At 44.2% G+C, this 19,092-nt stretch overlaps 1 protein-coding gene and 1 long non-coding RNA gene across 2 annotated transcripts in view; both read right to left on the reverse strand.

Moving 5' to 3' along the window:
* Positions 1–202: 202 nt before the first annotated feature.
* LOC128410124 (uncharacterized) overlaps positions 203–19,092 on the reverse strand; it is a 149,406-nt gene continuing 130,516 nt past the window's right edge. Inside the window, exon 3 of the long non-coding RNA XR_008329390.1 lies at positions 203–398. This is a non-coding gene — a long non-coding RNA (uncharacterized LOC128410124). The remainder of the gene's footprint in view (positions 399–19,092) is intronic.
* On the reverse strand, positions 7,203–8,924 carry RHOB (ras homolog family member B). The gene has a single exon (XM_053380900.1). It carries the CDS (start codon positions 8,414–8,416, stop codon positions 7,826–7,828), a length of 591 nt encoding a protein of 196 aa, XP_053236875.1. The 5' UTR covers positions 8,417–8,924; the 3' UTR covers positions 7,203–7,825.

Raw genomic sequence — 19,092 nt, forward strand, 5'->3', positions numbered from 1 at the left:
ATAAAGAATTACTACAAGAATAACAGTAGTGCTTCAACATTAGAAAAGCCTCTGTTGGCTCTTATCTTCCTAGTGACTAGAAAATGTTGTGTAATATCAGGCTACGTGGGCAGATCTGAAGTGGTTTGCTTGCCAGCTACTGGAAAAATGGATTTTGTGGCTACATCAAACTTAACAGCGCTAAAGTTGCACGAGTTCTATACAGTGGTACCTCGGGTTAAGTACTTAATTCGTTCCAGAGGTCCATTCTTAACCTGAAACTGTTCTTAACCTGAAGCACCACTTTAGCTAATGGGGCCTCCCGCTGCTACCACGCCACGGCAGTGTGATTTCTGTTCTCATCCTGAAGCAAAGTTCTTAACCCAAGGTACTATTTCTGGGTTAGTGGAGTCTGTAACCTGAAGTGTATGTAACCTGAAGCGTATGTAACCCGAGGTAGCACTGTAAAGCCAAATGTCTAGATTGTTTAAGGCAGCCAAGTGCAAAGAGCTACTGCTTTGGGGGGAAACTGCAGGTTTTGTTCAATGTGCCTGTTTGAGCTCACCAGCATTTTAAAACGTCTTGTTTTTTAAAAACACTTCATTTAAAAGAATCCTGCTTAAAATGCACCAAAATGTACTAGCATCTTGATGCTCAGTCTGGAGGTTACACCAAAACACCTATAATTCCAGGTGGTAAGCAAACTGCTCTCTAGTCACTATTTGAGCTCCACCCCTCTGCCCCTTAAGTTCCACATGGGGCTCTGAATCGGGTTAGAGACACTGCCATGTGCTGACCAAGATCGCAGTGTCATCCACCCAGGAATATACAGAGGATTGTCCCTGTACTGGAATGTGGATATTTCTTGAAGGAAATTTTGTTGTTGTTTAGTCGTTTAGTCGTGTCCGACTCTTCTGGCTGGGTTTCCCCAGACACTCTGGGAGGCTTCCAACAGAATATTAAAATACAATAACCTATTAAACATTAAAAGCTTCCTTCAAGGCTGCCTTCAGATGCCTTCTAAAAGTCTGGTAGTTGTTTTTCTCTTTGACATCTGGTGGGAGGGCGTTCCACAGGGCGGGTGCCACTACCGAGAAGGCCCTCTGCCTGGTTCCCTGTAACTTGGCTTCTTGCAGTGAGAGAACCGCCAGAAGGCCCTTGGCACTGGACCTCAGTGTCTGGGCAGAATGATGGGGGTGGAGGTGCTGCTTCAGGTATACTGAAGAGGACAAGTGTCTTACTATGTCCCTTGAAGACCCAAGTCTGCTCCCCATAAAATTTTCAGGGACACACAAGGCTTCAGCATGTGGCCATTGGCATGATCTACTTGACTTCTGAAAACCTAGACCCTTCCTTTATTTGTTCTGGTCCAAGCCCTGGCAACGAAGACCTTCTCCCAGATGTTCCAGTACACCTGCCTGCTTCCACATCACGTAAAAATGTTTCTGCTTCTCTCTAGAAGGGAGGATGAGTACAAGAGATTGCACCACCTGAGGCAGAAGCCATCCACCCATGCTCATAAGAACATAAGGCAAGCCTGCTGGATCCTGCCAATGGCCACCCTGTCTTCACAGTGGCCAAACCGGATGCCTTGGGAAGCCTCCGCCCACCTGCAATGCCTCTGGCAATGGAGGTAAAGTATATCTCTTCCTCTTCCCCCCTTCCCAGCAGTGGGCAAACAGTGATTCTTCTTTAAGCTACTCACCAACTTCAAATCACTAGAGTGCAAGGGTCATAAAAGTTGCCTGAGAGAATTTTGCTGGAAACAGAATATCGAGTTTGGTATAAGATGATTAATGTATCAGTTCAGTTATGTAACCTTTGTTAGCCAGAGCCACTGAAAATGTAAAATGAGGAAAAGACACTGTGCTTGGAAGAAATAGTGTGTTAAATGTACATTTGTCAAATCAGAGGCTGAATTACTTTCCTAGATCAGCACAGTTGCATTTGAAGGGAAACTTTACTCATGAAGGCCAATAGTTTGAATTTTCAGAGTATGCACAGGGTTTTGAAGGGGGTTTCTACGTCAACATATCCAGAGATGCCTTTGCTTGCTCCTCACAGTATAGACAGCAAGACTTATGGGAGAGCTGCAAAGAATAAACACACACAGTTTTTAGCTTTCAACTGGTAATCCATTGCCACCGTATTAGCATCGTATCTTAAAATACTGCACATCTAAATTTACACAGAGGGAGGAGCAATGCCACTTTTTGCACGGTACAAAAAGCATTTCGCAATTCTTATTTCATGTCACTGAAGCAACCTTGCAAAGCAGGTTCAACTGAAGGGGCGTGAGCATTGCCCAAGGCTATCTGAAAGCCTTCCAAAGGCCAAGAAAAGACCTGGACCTGGACCTTCTCCAAAGCTGAAGAAATCTATCCGCTGCAGCACGCTCAACCATAATGTGCCACGATCGCCAATTGGTGTCAAGGAAAGATAGGACGTTCTTTATGTATGCTACAACAGCAGCAAGAGTTCTTTTAGCAAAGTATTGGAAGACACAGGAACTACCCACGCTGGAAGAGTGGCAGACGAAGGTGATAGACTACATGAGACTGGCTGAGATGACTGGCAGAATCCGTGACCAAGGAAAAGAGACGGTGGAAGAAGATTGGAAGAAATACAAAGTTTATCTTAAGAACTGTTGTAAAATTAATGAGTGCTAAAATGTCATGGGTAATGTAAAACAGAATTGCAGTGGTAAATGATTGGGTAAGAGAAGAAGGATTAAAGAAAGTGAATTATAAGTTAATTGAAATCAGGGGTTGCTGGAAAATTTTAAAACAGGGATGCAGAAAAGGGAGGCATGGGGAAGTTGGTGAAATAAGGCTTAAGAAAAAGAGGTTATGAAATTATACGTGTTTATATGTTTGTTTGTCTATGTATTGTGAGTTGTAATGTGTTTAATTCATGTTGGAAAACTAATAAAAAATTTATAATAAAAAACATAATGTGCCACGATCCCCCTATTGCTTCATGGAGCGATGAATATTACGACTAGTCTTCATTTAAACTAGACTAACACAGACAACAAAATGATTTGGACTCCTTGGCAGGTTTTGAATAAACACCCACAAACTTATTTGTTGAATATATGATAGATAAGGCAATGATATGTACAATTTTACAATACGCATAGGATTATATGTGCAAAGAAACCGGAGAGAGGAGCTGAGGGAAGTCCTGGGGGGGGGATAAAAAAGGGGGGAAATGTAAATGGGTATATTGATTGATAATCTGGTTGTGTGTGTGTGTGTGTGTGTACAGATTGTCCCAATTCAGTTCTAATCTTGCAAAGGAAGTATTGACCCTGAATGGCAAATACACACAGCTAGCTCACTGGGGTCCCAATGAGTCCTGCAATGGGGATGCAGAAAAATCATCCAGATGCACAGCACTGCTGCATACAAATCTTCCTTGTTGTTGTTGTGGAGTGGGAGTTACTTATTGCTATTTATTCAATTTATAGCCTGCATTGATTGCGTACCTAAATACTAGCTTATGGGCTTGCTCAGCTAATTTCATGGCAGTTGAGGGGAGCCCATACAGGGTATAAGGGTAAAATCAAGCAGCTGATAAGGTCTGCAGCCCTTGTCACCAACAAAACACCACCTGTAGTTTTTCACCATGGACTCTGGGCAGATTGTTGTGGGGGAGCATGCTGGTTTCATCAAACCACTCAAGGATTCCATTCAGTTGAATTTTCACTGAGATCATGAAGCGAGCACAGCACAAATCCAACATATCAGCTTCAAGGGTTCATTATGGGCCGAGGCTAAAGGCAACAGAAAAACAGATCCTATCTTAAATTAACAACACAAGCTGCCCATTAGAAACCTATTCTGGCAACACCTCCCAAATTCTCTTGGTCTTCTGTGCTTTCTTGTCCAGATCCTGCATATCTAGCAGGATTTGGTATCCCAACATGACCCGATTAATACCCAGAGATACATGAATGTTAAATTCAGAGTACCACTCTGAAGAGTTATGTGTATTCATTTAGGTTGTAGGCTAATGTCATCTGAGCTTATGTTGGCAGTGCTGAAGGCTTCCTTTGTATCACATCAGCAGCAATGCCCTTTTATAGAACCATCTGCCAGCGCCTTTGCCTTCCAAATGACAAAATCCCCCTTGCCCTTGACAGAAAGAAAGAAAAAACCCTCTGTAAGTTGTATAATTAATTCATATCAAGAGATGCATGTGATTGGAGGTTTCCAAATTCCTGCCAAAATTAAGAACAGTTAATGTCAACTTCTCTTGAGTTTCTTCACCAACCTGCTGGTGTTGCCGGACTACAACTCCCATCATCCCTAAACACTGGCCATTCTGGCTGGAGCTGAAGGAAATTGAATATTCAGAGGGTGCTGGGTTAGGGGAAGGATCTACTCTACCCATTTTCTCTCCCCCCCCCCCCAAATAAAAGCTTCCAGTTGCTTGTGTGATCACACAAAATGGACCTTGTTTTAGCAGCTCTGTAAAAATCAAACTTCCATGTACATTATCAATATTGCAAGATGGTTCTGAACCTAAAACAAAGGGTAGTTAACTTTTTTGAAAGCAGGAGTAGGAGGATCTGAGAACTTCAGGCACCCTTGACCAACCTTCAGGGACCCACAAGCCACTTGGGTGTGACTATCCCACACTCTCTTGCATTAACATAGCCCCCCACCATGCACATCAGCTGCGGTTATGACCCTTCCCCCAGCTGATGTGGGCTACTTGATGAGAGGCCCATGAACTGCAAGAAGATCAAACCTATCCATTCTGAAGGAAATTAGCCCTGAGTGCTCACTGGAAGGACAGATCCTGAAGTTGAGGCTCCAATACTTTGGCCACCTCATGAGAAGAGAAGACTCGCTGGAGAAGACCCTGATGCTGGGAAAGATTGAGGGCACAAGGAGAAGGGGACGACAGAGGATGAGATGGTGGGACAGTGTTATAGAAGCGATTAACATGAATTTCACAAAACTCCAGGAGGCAGTGGAAGACAGGAGTGCCTGGAGTACTCTGGTCCATGGGGTCACGAAGTGTCGGACACGACTAAACAACTTGATGTGATGACTGGGGACAGGGCAATATGCATCCTCATTAGGGTGTTGGGTTCTGCCCCTCACTGCTGGGTTGATTTTTCCCCTGCACCGCCACCGAAATTGGTGGGGCATTGGAGGTCAGAAAAAATTGCTCATGGGGCCAGACCAGGCTCCCAAACTAGGGTTAGCCACCTGCAACCTACAGGAACAATTTTCAAGTGGCTTGCATTGATACAAGCGGGATGAATTCAGATGAAATCATTTGGGTTCAATTTGTTTAAAAACAGCAACAATTTGGAAAACCATTTCCAGGGGTTTGCTCTAGTGAGATGGCATCTTCTTGATTTGCTTCTTCCCACTAGTATTGTAAATCAAGATAAATCAGCAGGTTATGCCAGCGTCGCCTGGGATTTATGTTTTCTCCACAGGGAGGGCAAAGTGTAGCAAAAGCCCACGCCAGTGAAGCTCACATTCACACACTACTTTCAGTTAAGCTCAAGTCGCCAGGAACATATGCACAACAGAAAGCGGGTCATGTCAAAACTCGTAAATCTTTGTTAGAACAAGAATTCTGCCTGGTTGGCAACAGCCCCATATCAGTCCTGATCTCATCAATGTCTGCAGCTCCCATAGCACTTTAATTTGCCATTTACGGCATGTAAACAAAAGTCAGCGGGCTTTAGGACCCGGAAGAGGCACTGACTTCACCCCAGCAGGACAAAGGCTTTTTATGCTTTTCAGCTGCTTGTTACAGAACTACAGATCAGCCTCAAATACTCTTTTTTTTTAAAGCAGCTTTCCCCTCCCCCCATAAAAGAAAACTCTCCTTTAGTGCAAGATATTCATAAGCTTAGCGCAGCCACAAAACTGCAACCCTGCATGCATTTAGGCTGTTTAAATCCACAAAGTCAATGGGATTTAAAACAATTCACTCTGCACAGCATTTCAATCTGTCCTAAAGAATAAATGCTTCTTCTAAGGGTGCCCCACTATTACAGTTGGGACAGAGTTCTGCAGCCAGAATTATAAATATATTGTCTCAAGATCATCATCAGCTTCACTTTTTAAGCCTTTTAATGCTTTTTTAAAATCCAGGACCAGGATTCATTACACCTCAAAAAAGTGCAAAGAGCATTTGTGAGTGTAGTCATAGAATTTTTTTAATACTTTACATTAAAAAAAACCACCTGCATACACAGCTTATATAATTTTAATGTAAACTACACAGGTCTTCTCTTTTTAACCAGGTTGATTTAGTAGTGTGTGTTTAAGAGTCTTTAGTACCACTGTAAAAAAAAAATGTAAAGGGGAAGGGAAAACTAAATGTGTTCTCCGAAACAGAAGTACAGATTATTCTCACAGAGGCCTACAAGTTGCCCTGTGAAAATAAGTGTACTGCTATTTTAAATGAGCCCAAAAGAGTCCACTTAGTACTATATTTTTTTAAAAAAACTTTTAAAAAGACAAGTAAATGTCACAAGACGTTGTTCCTACTTGTTTTTTTCAAGGCAACCAAAAGGAAGTTACAGTGGTTTTACTTCTTTGTAAATCAGTAACACAGAAAACAAAGTTGGCACAATCAAGCCAAAATTAAACATTTTCAAGCCCCCTCTTGATCACCAACTGGTGAAAGTGATTTAGGTGCTTAAATCATGACATCACCGGGGTGTTTTCGAAGTGTTTTGCTGGAAAGTGCTTAGTTGATTTGCGCTCAGAATGAGGTTTGAGGTTCCAAGAGGGCGTTTTGCAATGCTACAGTGTTCAGATGGAAGATCAGCAAGCACATAAAGTGTTCAAAATTAAAAAAAAAACCAAAAACATCCTGGTTTGTGCAAAGTAGGCTCTTTTTTCTTTTTTGCAAAGGAAGATAATTTATTTAAATAAACCACAGGGAAGCATTTGCTGACTCAAAAAGTAAGGGGAGGGGATGGGAAGCAAGAGGGAGAGCAGGCACCAGGCTTATGAAAATTGTCAACCCATGTCCCTCTTCCCCTGCTCCACCCCCAAACTCATTCTACTGCCCTCTCCAGATCTCCAAACTCCTTTCTTAATAAACCATCACAAGAACAAACACTGAGGGAACAGAGGCAGGCGAGAGAATAGGCCACAATTTCCCCAAACTGAAATATAACAAGTCTCAAGAGAGACTGCAGCCCAGTCCAGTGTTAAATAAGTCACACTATTTCAGTATTCCGGTTTAAACGAGAGAATATTTTATATGTACACACAGCAGAGATCCCTCCCCCTGGAAAAACCACCGCCCTCCTCCCCTTTTCAAAGCCTCAAGGAAAATACGAATTCACAGCAGGAGATTTGGGCGTGGGAGAGGGGAGAGAGAACAAATCTGTCCAGCACAATGTCTCTTTGTAGAGTTACTATCCGTTCAGTCCTGGGTGGGGAGACACCTCAATAGTCTTACTATAGCCTCCATCACAATGGCTCGAGAAATGGATTCCCATATTTGGCTTGGCGATGGGTTTGCAGTCCTCCCCAGCAAGGAAAGAAAGAAAGGAAGGAGCCCGGTACATTCAAGTCTCACAGTAGCCCTTTTGGAAGGCGGGGAGAGTCGTTGCCTCTCAGTGTCAGCAAACAGGGCGATGCCTTGGCGAGGGGTCCGCCCTCTGCGAAGATGATCAAGGCCTCCCCGTGTCCCGTGGGGGGTTCACACATGCTCCCGCGCCCCCTTCTAGAAGCATGCATTCCGACGGCACCCACCCATCTCTCCCCCCGGGTTTGTCCTGCGCGCGGCTCTCGGCTTTCCAGCGCGCCCCTCCAGAAAACTGCCCCTTCTTTGCGCCTTTTTGCGCGCGCCATTATAGCACCTTGCAGCAATTGATGCAGCCGTTCTGGGTGCCGTAGCGCTTCTGCAAGGCGGCTCGCGTGGCCGTCTCGAAAACCTCCCGCACGCCTTCCTTGGTCTTGGCCGAGCACTCGAGGTAATCGTAGGCTTGGATGCGGATGGCCATGGCGCGGCCGTCGTCGGTGCGCACCGGCTCCTGCTTCATGCGCGCCAGCTCGTTGCGCACGTGCTCGTCGTTGCGCAGGTCCTTCTTGTTGGCCACCAGGATGATGGGCACGTTGGGGCAGAAGTGCTTCACCTCGGGCACCCACTTCTCCGGGATGTTCTCCAGGGAGTCGGGGCTGTCAACCGAGAAGCACATGAGGATAACGTCCGTGTCCGGGTAGGAGAGCGGGCGCAGGCGGTCGTAGTCTTCCTGGCCGGCCGTGTCCCACAGCGCCAACTCCACCTGCTTGCCGTCCACCTCGATGTCGGCCACGTAGTTCTCGAAGACGGTGGGCACGTACACCTCGGGGAATTCGTCCTTGCTGAAGACGATCAGCAGGCACGTCTTGCCGCACGCCCCGTCGCCCACCACCACCAGCTTCTTGCGGATCGCCGCCATGGCTAGCTGCGCCAAGCCCGCGCGATTATACTGCTCCAGCAGGGAAACCGCGGCGACCCCTTCCCCGCGATCGGCAGCAGCCGTCTGCTCGCGCCTTCTGCAGGGCACCGTCGCGAACCGACGCCGGGAGAGAGGCCGACGGGGCCGGGAGGATCTTGCCTGCGGGCTCCGGCCTTGCCGCGGGAACCGCCCACTTCGCCACGTCCAGGCGGGGCAGGTCTATCGGCGGCTCTCCTCCACCGGCTTCTTCTTCCGACGCGTCGTCGAGGTGCTCTTTTCCGCTCCAAATCTGGACCGGCGGCCCTTTTCGTCGCCGCCTGTTGCCCGACGGCTCCGGAGAAAGGGATCAGTGGAGGCAGGCAAACCCTCGCAGGAAGGAATCCGACACAGCTTTGCTTTGCTGAGCCTCCGGGCCGCGATCTGTTCTGCAACAACGACGCGCGCCTCGCCCTCTGCGCCTTCCAGCAAGCGACTGCTCCCGTCGACTTTATTCCATGGCGCCGCGGCAACTCGGGCTGTGGTATTTAAAGGCGCCGGCTACTTTCTTAATATAGCTGGCCAATGGCGACGGAGAGGGTGAGGTCATCCTTTCCCGGGAAGCCCGCGATTGGCGGCGGGGACTGCAGGCGCTTGGGCGGGGCCAAGTGCCGAGTGACTGACAGCCAACAATGGGAAGAGGGCGGAGCCCTTTCTGCTCCGGAGTGAGGCGATGAGATTTGCAAGGAGGGGTTTTTGCAGGATGGGGAGGGATCCGGCAGAGCTAGAAGCGGAGACGGCTTCTACCTTTGTATTTTTAACCTTCCCCGTCCCTTAGGAAGCGCCCCCAGTTCCGACGAGCTCTCCGCAGGGCTGGAGAGTTTTCTTCCAACTTTTCTCCACGGTAAAGACATTTTTGCCCCTCTGATGCAGCAATGAAACTGCTAAATGAAACTGCTAGCATTTCAACTGCTAGCAACGAAACTTTAGCATTTGCAAAGCTAAAGTAGGGTACGGTGTGGTTTGAAATCGGATGGGGGGGACTGTATGTTTAGATTCTGACATTGCAGTTGGTTGGGGTCCCTTCCAATTCTATTATTCTTTCCTTGAGAGGTGCGCAGCAGCTGTTGCTCCATCATTCAGAAAAGGGTCGTGAAATGTTGCTCAGTTCTCCATAAGCTCTTTTCCAAACACCTCTCTCTCTCGCTGTGTGTGTGTATTTGTACACAAGCTGCAACTGGTCACTTGTTGCCAGGCGCAACACCGCCGAAGTCAAGGAGGTGGCCCTGAAACTGCCCAGTGGAAGGGAATGAAACTGCTGTGGCGTAAGTGGTGCGTTGGCAACTGGGATTTATTGAGCCGTTTGACAGGTTGGTGAATCGCTCATAGGTTCTGCTCCCTGCCCAACACACAACTTCCATCATCATCTTGTCCTGTCATTTTCTTTTGTTCTGCAAGTGTCAGAGCTGATGGCAAGGGGGTGGGAGAGAAGCAACATTTCCAAGAAAGCGATTGTGTCCTAATAAGAACCTAAACCTACAAGAGCAATAAAAATATTCCCATCAATTTGCAGCCCATGTGGCTTCATTTAGAACACTGAATGGCAATGAAACCCAATCTTCCGTGCGCCCCCCCAAATCTTCTGCCTGCATGAGCAGCAAAACCTGGGGCAGGGGCACACACCCCATCACCAGATATCATCACTGCAAACCACAGAGCAGAATTAAGCATGAAAGATGTGACAAAATGAAACTCAGCTGTTTGCTTATTATTTCCAGAGAGGTCAGCTGAGGAAAGGAGTTTCCAAATTTTATTTTTATTTTTTACAGTGCCAGAAAAGAATATGTTTCTTGAAGAATGACTAAGCCTTAAAACAAACAAACAATCTGAAAACCCCACCCCCACTTTTTTTACAGTTAGTCGGCATTACATTTATTTATTTATTTATTTATTTAGCAGGAAATTAATATTTAGATAGTTAGTTGGGTATTTTTATACCGCCTTATACTTGTAGATCTCAGGGCGGTTCTACTAAACAATTGGTGAAAGTGTGTGATTCAGTGTTTGTTTGTTTTTGGTGTGTGTGTATGTTGTCTCTATAAGCTTTCAAGCAGCTTACAGGTTTGCAAATCACAAAAAACCCTAACTGAAACATAAAGCCACAGTGTGTTAAAAGTTATTTATCTCATATAATACACTAAGCATAAATTAAAAATTAATTTTAAAGATCAAAAGATACTGTCCAAAGCTTCATTGAAACGGATCGGTTGTCCATCTCTTTCTAATGGAGCTCCTTTACTAGCCTAGAGCACATCACTGTAAAGTTTCTTGTCCTCAAATGTGTTCTGGCATCACAAAGGGGATGGGATTTTCTCCCAGGTATATCTGCTGTACAGGAGGGGGGCGGGGGAGACCTTTAGATGTTGCTGGATTGTCTCCCAATACATTTCTGAGCACAATTCAAAAAGTTGGTGCTGACCTTTAAAGCCCTAAATGGCCTCGGTCCAGTATACCTGAAGGAGCGTCTCCACCCCCATCGTTCAGCCCGGACACTGAGGTCCAGCACTGAGGGCCTTCTGGCAGTTCCCTAACTGCGAGAAGTGAGGTAACAGGGAACCAGGCAGAGGGCCTTCTCGGTTGTGGCACCCACCCTGTGGAACGCCCTCTCATCAGATGTCAAGGAAATAAACAACTATCTGACTTTTAGAAGACATCTGAAGGCAGGCCTGTTCAGGGAAGTTTTTAATGTTTGATGTTTTATTGTGTTTTTCATATTCTGTTGGGAGCTGCCCAGAGTGGCTGGGGAAACCCAGCCAGATGGGCCAGGTATAAATCATAACTTATTATCATCATCATTTTTATTTTTACTATCACAACTCCCATCATCCCTGACAATTGGCCATGCTGGCTAGAGCTGATGGGAGTTGGAGTCCAACAACATCTGTAAGCACAGGTTTCTCCTGTTATGTTGTTGTTGTTGTTTAGTCGTTTAGTCGTGTCCAACTCTTTGTGACCCCATGGACCAGAGTACGTCAGGCACTCCTGTCTTCCACTGTCTCCCGCAGTTCAGTCAAACTCATGCTGGTAGCTTCAAGAATACCGTCCGACCATCCTCTGTCGTCCCCTTCTCCTTGTGCCCTCCATCTTTCCCAACATCAGGGTCTTTTCCAGGGAGTCTTCTCTTCTCATGAGGTGGCCAAAGTATTGGAGCCTCAGCTTCAGGATCTGTCCTTCCAGTGAGCACTCAGGGCTGATTTCCTTCAGAATGGATAGGTTTGTTCTTCTTGCAGTCCATGGGACTCTCAAGAGTCTCCTCCAACACCATAATGCAAAAGCTCCTGCTATACACCTGTCTTAATATAGACCCCTATCTCCTGAGGCTCATGTAAATAAAAGCAGCATATCTTGAAATGTAGCAGTCTGAAAGTTCTATCATCTGCTTGCTTCCAAGGCAGTGTTGGGAATATATAAGTTGAAAACCCCTTCTCTTCTTACTACAAAGCAATAAAGGGCCTGGCTGTCTCCTGCCTTTAGCTGCCCTCTTACCACCAACTGCAACTCAGGTGAGTTCTCTTTGCAGCAATATATATATATATATGATCCCCTGCTGAATTTCTGCATGTAAGTCTGCTGATAAAGACACGGAGGCATGGCAGGTTGTGGGGGGGGGGATTAGCAAACCTTCCTGTAAAGATTCTTCCGTTCCTAAGAAATAAACCAGTTGATCTGTAGAACATTTACTGCGCAGATATTATTATTAAGACCATCACAAATCATGCCTCATTTTCAAAGACAATTTTCCTTGCTTATGGGAAACCACCAATCATAGCTCAGTTGGGAAAGCATGATGAGACTCTTAATCTCACATTGGGCAGAAGATTCCTGCATTCCAGGGGGTTGGACTACATGATCCTTGGGATTCCTTGCAAATCTGCAATTCCATTATTCTACGATTCTGTGACATATTTTCATGTAGTCTTACTTAAACTAGAAGTATACAAGAGGAGTTAATACTGTTGATTTTTGTTGGAGTTTACTGCCATCTTGTGGTCTTACAATTTTATATACAGTATATGTTGGAAACCACCCGATGATGGTGATAATAATGTCTGGCCTGATATGAGAAATTACAGGAACATTGGAAGCTGCCTTATAATTGAATCAGACCAGCAGGCATCTAACTTAGATTTGTCTATACCAGCAGGCATGTGGGTGGCGCTCTGGTTTAAACCACTCTTGGGCTTGCCGATGAGAAGGTCGCTGGTTCGAATCCCCACGATGGGGTGAGCTCCCATTGCTCAGTCCCTGCTCCTGCCAACCTAGCAGTTCAAAAGCATATCAGTGTGAGTAGATAAATAGGTACCACTGTGGTGGGAAGGGAAATGGCATTTCCGTGCGCTCTGGGTCTCGTCACCAGTGCTTTTTTTCTTAAAAAAAAATAAAATATTTAGGGGTACTCTCAATTTCCTACTCATATTGAAATAGTGCCCCTCAATGATGTCAAACTTAGAGTCACAAAATGTTTAGGGGTATGTGTATCCCTGCATCCCCCCTGAAAAAAAAGCCCTGGAAGAACTGTAATAAAATGAATAAATACACAAGGGGTGATTTCTGGTTTTCCGCCATTCAGCAATATAGGCCCAAAGAGGCAGATAGGTAGATTAGACAGCTAATGCTCAGTAGGTGCAGGAACAACGGAAGCTTGACTATAAAGGAATAAATTTCATTTTACATACTTGTAAAAAGCTGGACATGGATTAAAAGCCATATAAGGAAACTTAGTGGTGTCAGTTGAGAGGAGTGTCAGTTGAGTGCTGGTGGTTGCTAGGTTGCGGAGGTCCTTGTGACACGCCCTTCATTGTGACACCTCCCTCTGCTGGCTCCTTGGTCCTCAGGGCTCTAGAGGCATAGCAATCTCCTTTGGTTTGATCATTCAGTGAGTGAGAGAGAAAGTGAATGGAGATGTAAGTAGACTTTCTCATCAGCATCTGCATTCTGTGCTGGTAATGCTCCCTGCCAGTCTATGGGAACATTTAAAAGATTAAGCTTGGGAATAATTTAAATGCTTCAGCCTGCCCTTCTGGGCATCTTTATGACTCCACCCACTGTTTTGTAACAGTGAAGGGAAGTGAGCGTGGATTCTACTTACACTTTAGGAAAAGGAAAACTAATAACATGTCATGCCGTGGAAAAGGACGTTCTTTTTAGGCTAGTGACACAAGAGTCACTTGATAACTCACCGTGGGAGCATTAAGCATGTCCTTTGGAGAGGGTGATATCTTGCATTGTCTTCCTCCCCTTCCTGCCTCCCAGGGCCCATCTTTCAAAGGACAGCCAAGGTAGGTACAAAACCCTTCAGCATGCTGATGTTTCTTCTATAGTAATATTAGTATGTGGTATTTGATGTTTCCCTTTTAAACATCCCTTCTCCACACTAAGCAAACCCACCTCTTTCAATGAGATGATGAGAATTGTCTTATAATATCCAGAGGGTGCTATTCTGTCTACGGTCTTCAAGCACTCTCTTCACAGGATACTCGTAATGATACTCCTAGGAAAGTGAGTTCATCTTGAGTTTTGAGTCGTGAATGCCCAAACCAGTTTAGGGATGTAGATCAGGAGAGTACTGTGAGTCCCATTTCTCACATTTTAACAGGCCTTCTCTGCAGTGGCTCCCCATCTGTGGAATGTTCTCCCCAGGGAAGTTCGCCTGGTGCCTTCATTATACACCTTTAGGCGCCAGGCAAAAATGTTCCTTTTTAACCAGGCCTTTGGGTGATCTGACTGACATCCTATTCCCTTTTAAAATGTGTTGGGGCTGAACCTGGATTAAAAGCCATATAAGGAAACTTAGTAGTGTCAGAGAGTAGTGTGGTTGCTAGGTTGTGCAGGTCCTTGTGACACACCCTTCATTGTGACACCTCCCTCTGCTGGCTCCTTGGTCACTAGGGCTCTAGAGGCACAGCGATCTCCTTTGGTTTGATCATACAGCGAGTGAGAGAGAAAGTGGATAGAGATGTAAGTAGACTTTCTCATCAGCATCTGCATTCTGTGCTGGTAATGCTCTCTGACAGTCTTAGGGAACATTTAAAATAGGGAGGACCTAAAGAAAAGCAGGACATTGCAGGATCACATCAGAAACTGGGACAGCTTCTGTAAATCTGGGACTGTCCCTTGAAAATAGGGGCACTTGCGGGGTCTGTTACCTGGCTTTTGACACGAGAGAGTTGTATTTTCAAGACTTGCCCTGTTGACACCCAATGCCCTTTTGTGTTGGGGGGTGTTATTGGGTTGTTTTTATTTTTATTATGTATTTTGTATTTTTATATTGTGATCTTATCCTGTGAACTGCCCTGAAACCTGTGTGTATAGGGCAGGATACAAATTTAATTAATAACAACTATAATAATAATTTTATATGGTTGTAACTTGCCTTGGGACCTGTCAGTGAAGGAGAGTAATAAAATGAATAAACATGCAAGGGTGATTTCTGGTTTTCCACTGTTCAGCAATATAGGACCAAAGAGGCAGAGAGGTAAATTAGACAGCTAATGCTCAGTAGGTGCAGGAACAACGGAAGCTTGACTATAAAGGAATAAATTTCATTTTACATACTTGTAAAAAGCTGGACATGGATTAAAAGCCATGTAAGGAAACTTAGTAGTGTCAGTTGAGAGGAGTGTCAGTTGAGTGCTGGTGGTTGCTAGGTTGCGGAGGTCCTTGTGACACGCCCTTCATTGTGACACCTCCCTCTGCTGGCTCCTTGGTCACTAGGGCTCTAGAGGCATAGCCATCTCCTTTGGTTTGGTCATTCAGCGAGTGAGAGAGAAAGTGGATGGAGATGTAAGTAGAGTTTCTCATCAGCCTCTGCGTTCTGTGCTGGTAATGCTCCATGAGAGTCTTAGGGAACATTTAAAATAGGGAGGTCCTAAGGAAAAGCAGGACATTCCAGGATCACATCAGAAACTGGGACAGCTTCTGTAAATCTGGGACGGTTCCTGGGAAATAGGGGCACTTGGCGGGGTCTGAAATTTCCCCTATTCCAAACTCAGTGCTACTGATGGTACAGAAAGTCAGGGATCTCAGATCTCTGCCTTCATGAGAATGAAGCTCTTCCCTCAAAATCCTATACTGGCCAGACAACAGGAATCTCTTACCCAGTGCTGTTTTCTATTTTAAAAAAGTGTTTAGGGGTACTCTCATTTTCCTACTCATGTTGAAATACTGCCAATCAATAAGGTCAAACTTAGATTCGTAAAATATTTAGTGGTATGCGCAACCCTGTGACCCCCCAGGAAAAAAGCACTGCTCATCACAGTCCTCCATGTGCCAGAAGCGGTTTAGTCATGCTGGCCACATGACCCGGAAAAGCTGTCTGCAGACAAATGCCAGCTCCCTCGGCCTAAAAGCAGAGATGAGCACCGCACCCCATAGTTGAATTCAACTGTACTTAACCATCCAGGGGTCCTTTACCTTTATCTTACCCTACATCTAGAACCACTAGGCTTCTCTTCCTGGTGTGTGAAAACTCACTAGGTTACTGTGCGCATGTTAAGGATAATGGTTTAATTTTCTGAAATGGGGATGTTTACTCAGGTTAAATGATTGTGTACTTTTGTCATGGGGGTTTTTTCTCTGGCAGTAGCTCTCATGTGATTGGCTGATTTTGAATTACACGACAGAGGCATTCCATTCTGTTGTGACTGTTATTCTAGTAGCTGTCATTTTTAACTGTCTTTCTGCTTCTCTCTCTGTGTGTGAGGGAGAATGGATGCTGAGGCAGACTTCTCGGGATACTGCTGAGGACAGTTTGTGTTAGTGTAATCTGTCTGAAGTGTAACAGACAGAGGAAGATCCCTCAATATCAATAAATAAACAAAATAAGAGTTAATAGGGAGAAACCTGTGCAGGAGCTCTCTGCAAGGAACAAAGTGAATAAGCATGAGATTGCAAATATGTTCTTTTCAGTTATACGTTTATGAAAGTTCTTTTTGAATATAGAGAGTCTGGACATTGTACAGTGGTACCTCAGGTTGCATACGCTTCAGGTTACATATGCTTCAGGTTACAGACTCTGCTAACCCAGAAATATTACCTCGGGTTAAGAACTTTGCTTCAGGATGAGAACAGAAATCGTGCAGCAGTGGCAGCAGGAGGCCCCATTAGCTAAAGTGGTGCTTCAGGTTAAGAACAGTTTCAGGTTAAGAACGGACCTCCGGAACAAATTAAGTTCTTAATCCGAGGTACCACTGTATAGTCTTTAGAAAGAAGTTATCAATCACTTAGAAGAGTTATTTAGCTTCGCAGCTGTAAGCTACTCTGTTACTTTACATATCAACAAAAAATTTTATATATATATATATATATATATATATATATATATATATATATATATATTTACACACACACACATATACCTGACATTCAGAAAACATCTTAAGGCAGCCCTGTTCAGGGAAGTTTTTAATGTGTGACATTTTAGTGTATTTTTTGTCTCTGTGGAAGCCGCCCAGAGTGGCTGGGGAAACCCAGCCGGATGGGCGGGGTACAAATAATAAATTATTATTATTAATATATATATATACACACACACACACACGAAAAACCGCCAGGCTCTGTCTAGTTGATACTCTATTATTTTAATTATTGCTTAGGTCTCCTGATAGGACAATATCCTTTGTTAGTAGCTTACAAACATATAATGGACAAAACACAAATCCAATAAGAAACACAGTGTGAAACAGCATATGAAGCACAGCTTCAAAACAATGCAATACAATAAAGGCAGAGAGCTCTGTAAAGTGCTTCCCTGGCATCACCTCTTGATTTTATAAAAATAAAAGATCCACTTGGCAACCCCTCATTTGCACATTATTCAGAGCATGGCGATAGAATTCTGGATTGCACTGCTTCAGTCTGCAGATTTGTAGGAGGGTGAGTCATATCTTTGAATGCTGCTTCATGTTAAGAGCGCAGAGAGAAAGGTTTTGAGTAGCTGGGAGCAGTTTGCTAAGGAAACATTCCTAAAGATGAACATTTTTTAGACAATGAGCATTTATAGAGTGGCGAAGCTAAAAGTTCTTCCTTTTTCAATCTAGCACCCCTTTCTGATTTGTTTAATTTTTTTAAAATTTTGTACTTTTCAAGTTTATACATTTCACGAATTTTATACATTTCACGAATTTTACAATCATTTTGACATTTCAAAACTTGACTTCCTTCCCCCTCTTTCTCCGGTTCCTTAAATTTGTTTTTAATATCTTCTGCATATCCAAATTAACATAATTTGCTCATTTATTCATCTTCTTTAAATATATACTCTTATGAAACTCCAGGTTATGACAGTAACCCTGCCAATGTTTTTATCTACTTATAATATAGCTGTAAATATTCAATAAACCATTTCCATTCTTTTATATATATAAAAATTGTTATCTTGATTTCTTATTCTTCCGGTATGCATATTCCATAAGTTTTTGTATCTACCCCTTTCTGGTTAATGTGTAGATCAACTTCTATTTACCAGCATAGCAAAAAGATTTGAGTCTGTTCCCATTTATTAAGCTAGGTGAATCAATATTTAATTTACACAATGTAATGCTAAATTCATGGCCTAAACTAGGAAAATACTAGGGTTGTTTTTTAAAAAGTTTTTTTTTTTATTTATTAAAAAAAACCACTCTAGGTATAATAGGAAAATATATAATATTCCTCCAGGCAATTGAGCACTGTCATGCAGAAACAATGCTTTCATCAATTCAGTTTTGTTCTGTACTTTTCACTGTTCCAGCAGTCCCTTCAGCACATGACTTCTGACTTCAAAGACAAGGATTAGTAGGTCTGGTCAAAATGCTTCCCAGCAGTGTGTTTTAATATATCAGCCAAAGGGTTATAACCCTGTCACAGCAGAGAATCTATGCAACCAGCCTCTTCTGCCCCCATAAAGGGAGCCAAGATTCTTGAGTTGTATTCTACCCAGAGAGTATAATGACTCAGTTAAAGAACCACTAGAGCTTCTTCATTAATTCAGATGGCTGAAAGGAATATATCAGCGACTTCAAATCACGTTATGGTCTCCTCACAGAGGACTCCGTTACATTAGTTGCCCTCCCAAATTCATTTTGTTGTTTTTATTTGACTGTAACCATCTTGGCATCTCTACAGTGGTACCTCAGGTTAAGTACTTAATTCGTTCCAGAGGTCCGCTCTTAACCTGAAACTGTTCTTAACCTGAAGAACTACTTTAGCTAATGGGGCCTCCTGCTGCCGCCACGCCGCTAGAGCATGATTTCTGTTCTTATCCTGAAGCAAAGTTCTTAACCTGAAGCACTATTTCTGGGTTAGCGGAGTCTGTAACCTGAAGCGTATGTAACCTGATGTGTATGTAACCTGAGATACCACTTTAATCCTCTTTGTCCCAATGTGTTCCTCCATGCCTTTGCAAAATCCCAAACACGGTTACACAATTAATCTTATGCCTTTGTTCTTCTCCGCCACCAGCTTACGTCTTCTTGGCTTGCTCCTCAGCCCTCATTTGCTCATTTCTGATGTTTTGAAGTTCCCAGGACATTTCCCAACACTCTGCAGCTTCACCCTCCTACACACCTGCCTACCTTCTCTGCTGTAGCTAATGCGCCTCTCGGCTGTTCTCCTGGGACCATATGTTTAGCAAAGAGCAGAAATGCTGCCACCATAGCCTT

Source organism: Podarcis raffonei, chromosome 3 (assembly GCF_027172205.1).
Source record: "Podarcis raffonei isolate rPodRaf1 chromosome 3, rPodRaf1.pri, whole genome shotgun sequence".
In the NCBI taxonomy this organism is placed as follows: domain Eukaryota; kingdom Metazoa; phylum Chordata; class Lepidosauria; order Squamata; family Lacertidae; genus Podarcis; species Podarcis raffonei.

Coding starts and splice junctions, on each gene's coding strand:
- RHOB (XM_053380900.1), bottom strand. CDS start 8,416: ATGGCGGCGATCCGCAAGAAGCTGGTGGTGGTGGGCGACGGGGCGTGC.